Source organism: Scleropages formosus, chromosome 3 (assembly GCF_900964775.1).
Source record: "Scleropages formosus chromosome 3, fSclFor1.1, whole genome shotgun sequence".
Lineage (NCBI taxonomy): Eukaryota > Metazoa > Chordata > Actinopteri > Osteoglossiformes > Osteoglossidae > Scleropages > Scleropages formosus.
The window spans coordinates 29086939-29097881 of NC_041808.1; the positions used below are offsets into that span (position 1 = coordinate 29086939).

Consider the following 10943-nt stretch of genomic DNA (forward strand, 5'->3'; position numbering starts at 1 on the left):
CCTGACTTGAATTGACTGTATATCGTGCATATGACTGCATACAAGGTCCATGAGCTAGAAACTCACTGATGACTTGAGTATTTGTAAATCTGTGCTGGACCCACTGGTTTTCTGTGTTGTTTAATGTGGTTAATGTGGTGTAGATTAATCACAGAGGTTCAAGACATTTACATTTATTCACTTAACAGACGCTTTTCTCCAAAGCGACTTCCAATGAACTCTATGTAGTGTTACCAGCCCACACACCTTATTCACCAAGGTGACTTACACTGTTAGATACACTACTTACAATGGGTCAGTCATCCATACATCAGTGAAACACACTGTTTTCTCAATTTTCTCTATCTGGCACACAAACATGGACTCTACCTAGAAGGTGAGATGCACCACCAGCACGTACCCTCACCGAAAACATGTTCTGCATTAAACTGAGTTTCATCATCTGTTGTTAATAATCGGAGTAGGTTTAACATTCAATGTGCGTACTTGATTTAATTTAAAACCACATGTTATAACGATGAAACCTGACACTCTGGTTCCTCAAAACTAACTTAAGACGCTGTAGTGAACATTTTTTTCAATAAACAACTTTCAAAAGCAGCACCACAGAAGTCCAAGTGTTCGGCAAAGTGCCACATTCTAATGGTCACTGGAGAGCGACACACCACGGCTCTGATATTTAGCGGCCTGCGAGTTGTTGTTCGCCTGCTCCACGTATCACGTCTGCGTGAGAGAGGATTAAGGTGGACTGTGTGCGTCTGTGTGTTTTACAAATGAAGTAGGTAGACTTTACAACTTGCTGAAGTGTGTTGGTCTACAGCACAACATACGGACAGATGTTCTTCATACTAGAAGTGGTCAAATTAACCAGACCTCCTGCTGTGCATTATGTAATATGCCATAAACAGAATAAAAGCTGTCTGTTTTGATTAAGTTTCATGCCCAAGAATTGTTTGACTTGAAGCACAAAGGTCACAAATGAGAAGTTCGACCTCTGTTGACAACGACGTTGTGTTATTTTTGCAGTCATCATCACATGATTCGACTATAAACCCTTTTATTACAAATTGCGCACATTCACATGTGTGAAAGCTTGTATCTGCTTTATGGTTGATGCTTATTTATAGCTTTATTTATTTATTTTCGGTTCACAAAAAAATGACTGCTCACGTCACGTGGCCCCCGCTCTACGACGCTCATATGGAGCGCACAGTACGTGTTGTAACGAAAGGACGTCCAACCCCGACGGTGTCAATCGCGTTTCGCCCACACGGTGGCACTGTTTCCGCTCTAAACCACCCCCAGCCTGCCTTATTACTGATTAATCCCAGAGCCACGCGGTTTATTGTTCATGTCAGCGCTAATGAAGCCGTAACACACGATGATGTCAGAGGTGTGATCGCGGAATTTAAATAATCGGTGCGCTACGTAACGAGGGAGCGCTAGGTAACGTTTGCCTCTGTTTATCTAGCTGACGCCTCTCTCTAAAGCGGCTTACTGTGATTTAGCCGTTTATACAGCTGGGTAATTTTTACTGGTTCAATTTACGGTAAGGACCTTGCTCAGGGGTACTATAGCAGGAGGTGGAACCTAAACCTGAGTCCATCCAATGGAAGCCATCTCCTCTAGCCACTACGCCCCCTACTGCCCGTGCTTATTATTATGCTCAATGTTGTTATTATTACGCGACAAGAGCGGCACGGAACTGAAATTGTTCCCTCTATCTGTAGCCCAGCTGGTTTTGCCTTTGTTTTGCAGTAATTTGGAAAAATGTGTTTGGCCACTTGTTTTTCACTTCAGTGACTTCTGTGCCAGGTTTTAAAGAGGAAATGACTTAAGAGGGTGTTTATGTGAAGTTTGACAGAAAACATCCTCATTCCTCTGCATGCCGTTTCTCAATGGGAAAAACCTGCTGGTGTGTTTGCTATTAATGGGCGCTCGTTTGCGCCCCCCACCCCCACGCCCTCCCGGCACTTCCTGGATCGAGTACAACACCCATAAAGTGGCCGTTCGGATCCAATCAGTCGCGGCGCAGGAGATTTTGCAAGGATTTTGTTTACACTGCTAAAAATTAAAATGACACTATCGTTGCTAGCCGTCGACATATATATCCCCCAGCAAATCCGCTTTGAAATAATTTAAATCTATATAAGTATTATTACTTGTCTCCCAGAGGGGGCCCAGCAATACCCGTTTTACCGGGAAACCAGCACAGCACTCGATCAATTAAGTTAAGATCCAATGAAGAATGAATGAATGAATGAATCAAGAATTAATGAATTGTTTAATTTTACTGCGTTTTTCGATCAGCGCTGTAACAAAACAAAATGAACTTATAATGATCCAGACTTCAGGGCTCAGTATGTGTGTGTTAAGATGTCTGGAATTAAGGCGATTTATGTATGAATCACTACGTGTGCAAGTCAGGGTCGCGGTGGCTCCGAGCCTATCCCGAAGCACAGGGCGCAAGGCTGGGAAGGTACCGACCAACTGCACACCTGGACTGGACAGGCGCGCGCCCACCGCAGGGTAACCACACATTGCCGGCTATTTCAGTCATCAGTAAACCTGAAACACATGTCTTTGGACTGTGGGAAAAAAAAAAACCCATTCCGACGCGGGCAGAACAGAACACTGCAGACTCACTGAGCCGCATCCGAACAGCCATCACGACCCGCTGCGCCACCGTGCCACCCGTGTGCGTATGACTCGAAAGGGAAAGTGTTGGTCCAGCGCTCATCGGAGAAACGCACCGTTAACCAGACCTGATGCTGATGACACGGAACTGGTTAAACTGTGGAATTCGTGAAACTTGATTTAAATCACACTCCGTCATATGAATAATCTGAAGGGTCGAATCAATGAGTCGATGCTATATTTAAATACTAGCCTCCACGTTGTTAAATCTTTTAAGACTGCACTGTTTGAAAGCTTTTTTTAATCTGCAAAGCACTAGACTAGTAAACGAATGGAGACCTCGGGAGTAACGTGCAGTTACATGGTTCTGATACATTATGTGAAAGCAAATAAATGTCCATCATCAGAAATACCGGATTTTACTTGTAACCAAATACTGACAATATCTTGTTATCGACGCCAATCCTCTCCGGTGAAAAAAAAAATATATATTTCACGGATGTTTCCAGTCAGGGAGCATTAGAGTTCAAATTTTGGGAAATCACCCTCAGCGTTCAAAAGGCGCGCGACCCCGCGGGCTTCGACACCACGACAGCCCGGAAACATGGGAATCCTTCGCTTGCAAATCATTCGACCGCGTCTGTTTTTACCGTGAGAATTTTCCATTTTCCTTCTTTTCTCTATTACTTGAAAGGAAAATGATGACTTGTGAGGTAACTCTCTCCACGTTCACGAGCTAAGCCACCATTCGGGATAATTAAGGCTTTGATCCAAAAATAGTCACTATAAAAAGTGCGCTTTCCGCAGAAGATGACGGGTCCACGCCTTTGGAATAGGTTTGTGCGCTACTGCGATCTCATGTACAATAGCCTGATATTCTTTCGGCGAAAAGGGATCGAGGTTTGCAGTGCCGAGTGCTGACAGTCCGGAAACGTTTATGTTTTTCCAGAGCATTCGAATATATTAAATGGGCTACAATCTTTCTTGTTCATTTTTTTTCTGTGGTTTTGGTGTAATATTAACTCTTTCAAAAAGTTAAACTTGTACATCCTATTTGTCTCGAATTAAGAACATTTAAAAATCACAAATAATATATTGTTTTAAATGTGAATCCCCTAATACCGGATGGCGCGAGGGATTCCTTCTGCATATGTTTTTATTACTGTAAGTGTAATAATCTTTAGGAATGGCTAATGACCGAAAGAGCAAACGTCGTTCCACAATCAATTATATATTTTAGCTGCACTTACTTAGGAGGGAAATAGTTCCGTTACTTTTTTTTTTTTTAAAAATAATGTTTGTTTAATGTTGTTCATTCATACTTTAATATGTGATACAAATAAAGCCGAAATAGATTATTTCCAAGATGTATCGTTGATAACTCAGTGAGGGAACATCGAAAGTTATGCTCCAGAAGGCTGTAGAATCATCATGTGCTGGAATCGAATTATATGTGAATATTATCATGCCACTAAGGTTGTTTTTTTTAAAGTTTATGTTTGTTCTTAACGTGTTACTTATAGCCGAGACGTCTCGAGACGTGTTACCCGTGGTCCGTTATCCCATCGGGGTATCAGTACGGTTCCCATACAGCTGCGTCTTGTTATTCTGTGTCGGAACACCGTCCGCTTGCTGTGTGTGTGATCTGGCAGTGAAGTGTGTGTGTGCAGTGTGTGTGCAGAGTGTGTGCAGAGTGACATCATGGTCACCTGATCTCGGTACAGTCACAGCACACACCGTATTCCTCCACACACACCGCCGTCCTGGGAGGAGCGCGGCGATCCGAAGCCAGCCAGGGCGAGAACCTCGTCGTTCCTCTTCTTCGGCTAGTTTCTCCAAGAAAACGTCTGCGTGGACGTGACTGCGGAGTTCAGAGCAGACAAGTTCGAACTCATTTGCAGTGGGAAGGGGGGCTCTGCGCATTTCTGCCGGCTGCGTTCTTCTTCTTGTCCTTTCCTTTTCCTTGGGAATGCCATGATGGGGGACTAGAACCGATTCCATGTAACTAGCGCCGGATCGTCTCCGCGCCGCTCCGTGTCTCTTCCCCCGGGCGCTCTCCTCCACGTGGGGAAACGTGGTGAACGAGCATGACTTTGGACGGGGAATCGAACGAGGAGCTCCACATCGACGTGGTGGGGGACGGAATGAAGGACAGCCGCATCATGTCGCATCTCCTGCCGCTACCTTTGCCTTTGGAGGACACGGGTATTGGGTCCAGACCCAGCGGGACGGCGATCCCAGAGGCGAAGCCGGGCAAAGAGGATGAGCGTGAGGGCAGCGGTGCCGCCTGCGAGCAGCAGCAGCAGCAGCAGCAGCAGGAGCAGGCTGCCCCGGTGAAGCCGCCCTACTCGTACATCGCCCTCATCACCATGGCCATCCTGCAGAGCCCCGAGAAGCGACTCACCCTCAGCGAGATCTGCCACTTCATCAGCCGCCGCTTCGCCTACTACCGCGACAAGTTCCCCGCGTGGCAGAACTCGATCCGCCACAACCTGTCCCTCAACGACTGCTTCGTCAAGATCCCGCGGGAGCCCGGAAACCCGGGCAAGGGCAACTACTGGACGCTGGACCCCAACTCGGCGGACATGTTCGAGAACGGCAGCTTTCTGAGGAGGAGGAAGCGCTTCAAGAGGCAGCAGCTCGCCAGCTTGCGCAAGGGGCCGCGCGTCGTGATGGAGCGCGGCGAGATGTGCTCTCCGAGCTACGCGTCCTACGCCCTGGGGGGCGGCTGCTTCCCCCTGCCGGGCCTGGATGTGTACGGCCCGGGCAGCCCGCACTACGCCCCCGTCGCACCCGTGAGCAGCATCTTGCCGGCTCTGTCCACCCTGTTCTCCAGGACAGCCCTGGTCTCCAAGGCGCTCCTTCCGTCGCACTCGCTGCTGTTCGAGTCCCCCGCCGCCCCCAGCCTCAGCTCCTCCTTGGAGATGAGCTCGCAGTTAGTGAGTCCGCGTGTCTTGGGCGCGCCGCGGTACCAGACAGCGCAGAGCACAAGGAGCGGCCAAGTGGCCGGAAGCGCGCAAGCGAGCGCTGCGTCTCTCTCGCGTCTCTCCTGTTGTTTGGTCTCAGGTAATAAATAGGCGCGTCAAAGTCGGCTTTTGGAGCGAGAGGGAAGCCTGTTCAGTCTTCTTGTGCGTAGATGATGGATTGTCGCAGTGATCTGTGTGTGTGTGTGTGTGTTTTGTCTGGTATCTTACTTATAGGAATTTTGTCGTACCTTTCTTACGATTTGTTCTTTTTTTTTATATGCATCCACGCTAATTTAAAGCTCTCCCCAGTATGGAGATTTTACGAGGAAATATTCCTATTTAATGACGTTCTTCTTTCAAGGTTTGGAAAGAAATAAAGTACGCTTTGATAATCGAAACGACGGGTACTCTCAGAGTTCTTCTTTCTTACTCTTTTTTTTTTTTTTTCCAAATGGATGTGAAAGCAGGTTATTGCCAACTGGTGCAAGGTAAGCTCAGATACGTTTAACAGTGATATTTTGTAAATAATTTCTATTCTTTGCCGTCACCAGTTCATTTCGTTTAGACAGAGTCATCAAAAGTAACGGGCTGGAAAACATCAGTAATCATTAATAGCAATATTCGACCTATGGCTTCCTATGATACCAGGGTGTTTATTCAAAGGTGTTTGCTGCAAAATCACTTCAAATGACAAAAAAAAAGGTTTATAATATTTTTGAACATTTGTTGTAATTCTATGACATAATATACATTACTGAAAAGAAATTGTAGAGAAAAAAGTGTTTCCTGACACAGATGTCTAACTATCTATTTGCATGTTGACATTTATATTAGTGTGTGTATCTGTTAATATGATGTATGGGTAAATTTTTAATTGAGATTTTAGCTGTCAATCAGTAATTTGTTTGTGGATGTGCACGTATGTCGTACAACGATTATTAATAACATAGATAATGTTTCTGATACAAATCCCAGACACGAAATCAAGGTAAGCTGCAAATTCTATTTCACATTTAGATAATATACGCACAAAAATCGAAATTTTCCGACTTAATAAAAAAAAAAATAATGAAACAAAATTTGATTTTTGAAACCTCGCCGGAGGAATACATTTAAACGAAGCAAATTGAATGAAAAATAAACAGGAATGATTAGATGATGATTAAATAATTTTATTACTGGAAACGTCACTGTTAAGCCGCGAACAAACTCCTGCGTTACTCTCCTTGCTGTGTTCAGTATTTCCACTGACAAATAGATAAATGAATAGTTTTCCAGCTTTTTCCACGTTAAATTTGATTTGTGTTGTCAGTCAGATGGTGTTGTTGGCATGTGAAGCTCTCAGATTCCCACGTGCTCTATAGGTGACAAGGAACAGTCTGTGACAAAAGTGAAGAAAATTTCATTCTGGGTTTTTTTCCCACAGGATTTCACAATATTATTATCACTATTATTTCCATATGTTTCATAATTTGTCATTTATCTAATGGACAGGTGGACGATAATAATCACCGCATTATTATTATTATTATTATTATTATTATTATTATTATTATTATTATTATTATTATTATTGTTGTTGTTGTTGTTGTTGTTTTAAATATTTTAAATAATCCAGTGACCTGCTGTGACTGCAGGGCGCTGTTTGGGTTGTAACCCTGCATTTATGCTGATTCCATAATGACTCATAACGCATTTTCTCCCGTCCACTTAATTCTAAAAACTTCTTATATTTGAAATGTGTTTCCCAATATCATTCGGTTCGATTGTTTACATTTCGGGAAGCCACGCGCTTAACCATTTCTGTTTGAGATGTTTTGCTCATCCTGTTGGGATAGAATATCAACGATCCTGCATTCATTCGTTATTATATTAGTGAAACTGTGACATCCAATAAAAGGAAGAGTGTGTCGATGAAAATAACTTGGTTAAATACATGTGTTTGCAGTTTAATGACAGAATACCTAAATTGTCACGAGTGCCTTTTACCGTGATTTTGTTTGCATGACTGCCTAGATACTGTAAAAGGGAGTTTTCATCGTCCAGTATTGGCTGATTTTTGCTGTGAAAGCTTAGGGCTCTTTCAGATATATTTTCATGAGCAAGAAGAAGGACAGAATGAGAATGGTATGATGAGAAGCTCCCCACGTAGGAAGGTGAAAGATGCATCCTGTGCATCTTTCTAATCTTGCTCCTGGCGGGATCCTTGTCTGTTATTGTGTTGAAACACATTTGCTGAAGATATTTCGGAGCACCACAACATTTTGCTGGGTTTGGTGTTTACGTAGCACATTGCTTTTGTTTCCATTTGTTTCAGTTTACCGAATTACAATCACACACTGTCTGAAACCACTTGTCCCGAGCGGGGTTGTGGTGAACCGGAGCATAACTCAGGAACACAGGGTGCAAGGCTGGAGGGGGAGGGGACACGCCCTGGACGGGACACCAGTCCGTCACAACGCACCCCCAGCAGGACTCGAACCCCAGACCCAGCAGAGAGCAGGACCCAGCCATGCCCGCTGCGCCACCGTGCCCCTTGCCTGAATCATAATCAAACTTAAAATTATGCGAAGAAAGAGTGAAATAAAATCACATGAATTTAGAGACGGCAATATTATGAAAAGGCACGTATGAAAGAACTGCCTTATCAGGCTAGGATTTTTTTCTTAAAGTAGTACGTTGCAGGCTGAGATCACAAGACTTGCCTCTCTCTTTACCCAGTAAGGTTTTCACCAGTTTTGTTTTTCCTGGCAAACTCTATTCCCGTCACACTTGAGAGTTATTCATTTATAAATCTCTCCCACAGCCAACCTCACATCACCCCCAGTCTTAGGCCATTGCCCGTTGTGTTGCCCATTGGGCCCAGTAAAACACATTACTTCAGTATGGTTTTTTTTTTTTTTGAGGCATTGCTGGATTTTTTCGAACGTGTGGGCGATAAAACGGAGCGTAATGTGTTTTCAGACTGGGACCCCCCCCGACCCCCCAGAGCCGACACATGACAGAGGCATAGAGAGTGGTGGGAAATACCACCCAGGAGCAATGAACACGCACTTCAGCCATGCACTGAGAGCGAAAGAAGGAGCGAGATGGAGAAAACAGAGTACAAAGAGAGAGACGGATAAGAGGTCGAAAGAGTGAAGAGAAGGAAGAGAAAACTGGAGAAAAGGGGAATGAGAAGGCAAGACTTCAAGGAGACTGAAGAGAAGGAAGAAAGGTTAGGAGGGAAAGGAAGAAGAAAAGATGAAGCCAATGCATGCAATTGTTTACAGTTTAGTGCATGTGCTGCTGTCTGCATTTGAGAATTACAAATGCTTTGTCCATGTTATTGATGCCAGTAAAAGATTCTGAATTAGAGTGATGAGAGGGAGAGGCAGGAACAACAAGAGCAGCAGAGCAAGCCGGGGGGAGACGAGAACAGTGGGGAATATGGTGAGGTGCACTGGCTTTTGCTGGGATGGAGACTTGCCTGATTCTGGAAACAAAACGGACAGGATAAAGGAGGCCTTTAATGTCCATCCAGGTATTATGTAATCTTCACTTAGTTGTTGTTGTTCCTGGCCTCATACACCGCTTTGTTCTTTCAAATCATCCTTGCCAGTGCCTCCTCCTGTGGGTGTCCACTCAGAGGGCAGAAGGAAGTTTTGGCTTTTAAAAAAGCTTTGGGTTCATATCATAGGGCATGAAACATTGTGGCACCTGGTTCTGATTTTTAATTCTTTTCTTGAATCTCAGTGGTTACAGTGGAGGCAAAGTGTTTTGGGTAACAGTGACTGATGGTGTCCAGGTGAGACCCTCGTAGTGTTCTGGTTATAGTCTTGTGATGTCCTGATGATATCCCAGACTCATTTGTCACATGGCCTTGCATGATCTCAAATGGTGAAAAAAAAAAAACGTGCAAACCTTGCCTCCTTTGGTGGTCCTTGATGGAAGTCATATTTTTTTTTTCTTTTCTTTTTCTTTTTTCTCCTGTTCATGGTGAATACAAAATTGTTCTCTAATTCTCTGCTCCTAGAGGGGGGTAATTTGTGGCTTTTGGCTGGGTGTTGCAACTCCAAATCTGAAAAAGCTGCTGCAGGAGAAATGTTTTCTATTTTTGTTGCTCCAGTCAGACAAATCTCAGTCGTAATGTAAAAAAAAAGCCCTTATCTTAACATATAAAAAGAGTCGTTTTTCTTTGACAGGGATGTTTAACATGTAATTACAGGCCTCACAGAGTACAAATATATATTAAATGACACAAATCGTGTAACCTTGTTAAGTAACTGTGTGAGATGCAAGTATGCAAGATGCTGGAGCTTTGGGCTGTTATTTACTAGGTAACTTTTGGGAAATGTCCTTCACTCAGTGTGGGCCAAAGCTGGAAGGGTCTTTCTTGCATTAATTAACTCAGTCTTCCTTCCTGTGTGTACAACCCTCCCCAGTAAACTTGTCAGGATGCTCTAAGGGGCTATTAAGATCCTGTCTGTTTTTTTACTCACCCTGCACTGCATAATTAGCTGTGTCTTTCTACACTTAAATGCAGTTTTAGGAAGAAAAAAAAACACACGTAATGCATTTTTAACACGCGCACACTGTCTAAAACCACTTGTCCCGAGGCAAACCAGAGCCTAACAATTGCAAGGCACCCCAAGCAGGACTCGAACCCCAGACCCACCAGAGAGCAGGACCTGGCCAAACTCGCTGCACCACCGCGCCCCCCCCCTCCAAATGTCTGAAACAGTACATGTAATTTTTAAGGAAAAATAGATATAATAAATATTACTGTAGCTCTAGATGCTTGGACCAGAAAAAGGAGATCCAAAAAAGTGATGTAACTGTAAACCAACTATTCTGAAGTTAGCAAAGTCAGCCTTGATGTAGCTCTGACTCTCAGCCAGACTCTTATCATTACACGATTTTGTTATGGATTGTTAAAATATTTTATATGCTGCTTCAGCGCAATATAATTTGCATTGTACCGGATTCATTGGGTTTTTACTAACAAAATATAACTGTCACATTAACTGTTAACACTTGTAGGACTTTTAATGACAGTGTTACTCGGGGACCTCTCACACAGGAATACTGCGTCGCTCTTGCCGTTGAAAGTCACAGATGGAGTTTAGTGCTTCATCAATCACAAAAAGTCAAGTAGGGACATCTGCGTGTGTGTGTTAAGGATGGCTGTAACCTAACATAAAATGTCATCTGGGAGAGTGTGCAGACTGTTTCCCTAAACCCTGCGATGACAGGAACCATATAAATCCACTCATTAAGCGGCACATGCCTTAATGTTTTTTCCAATCCCGCTTCTGCTCCCTCCAAGACGGTCGTTCCATTTGCCGGGTGGGAGACGGG

General features: G+C 44.0%; 1 protein-coding gene across 1 annotated transcript; it reads left to right on the forward strand.

Annotated features, from left to right (window-relative positions):
* The first annotated feature begins 3910 nt into the window (after positions 1–3910).
* Positions 3911–5886, forward strand: foxd7 (forkhead box D7). Its single transcript, XM_018738577.2, has one exon. It carries the CDS (start codon positions 4725–4727, stop codon positions 5712–5714), a length of 990 nt encoding a protein of 329 aa, XP_018594093.1. The 5' UTR covers positions 3911–4724; the 3' UTR covers positions 5715–5886.
* Positions 5887–10943: the final 5057 nt, after the last annotated feature.

What these genes read in the sequence shown, in the direction of transcription:
- foxd7 (XM_018738577.2), top strand. Translation starts at nt 4,725, where the DNA reads ATGACTTTGGACGGGGAATCGAACGAGGAGCTCCACATCGACGTGGTG.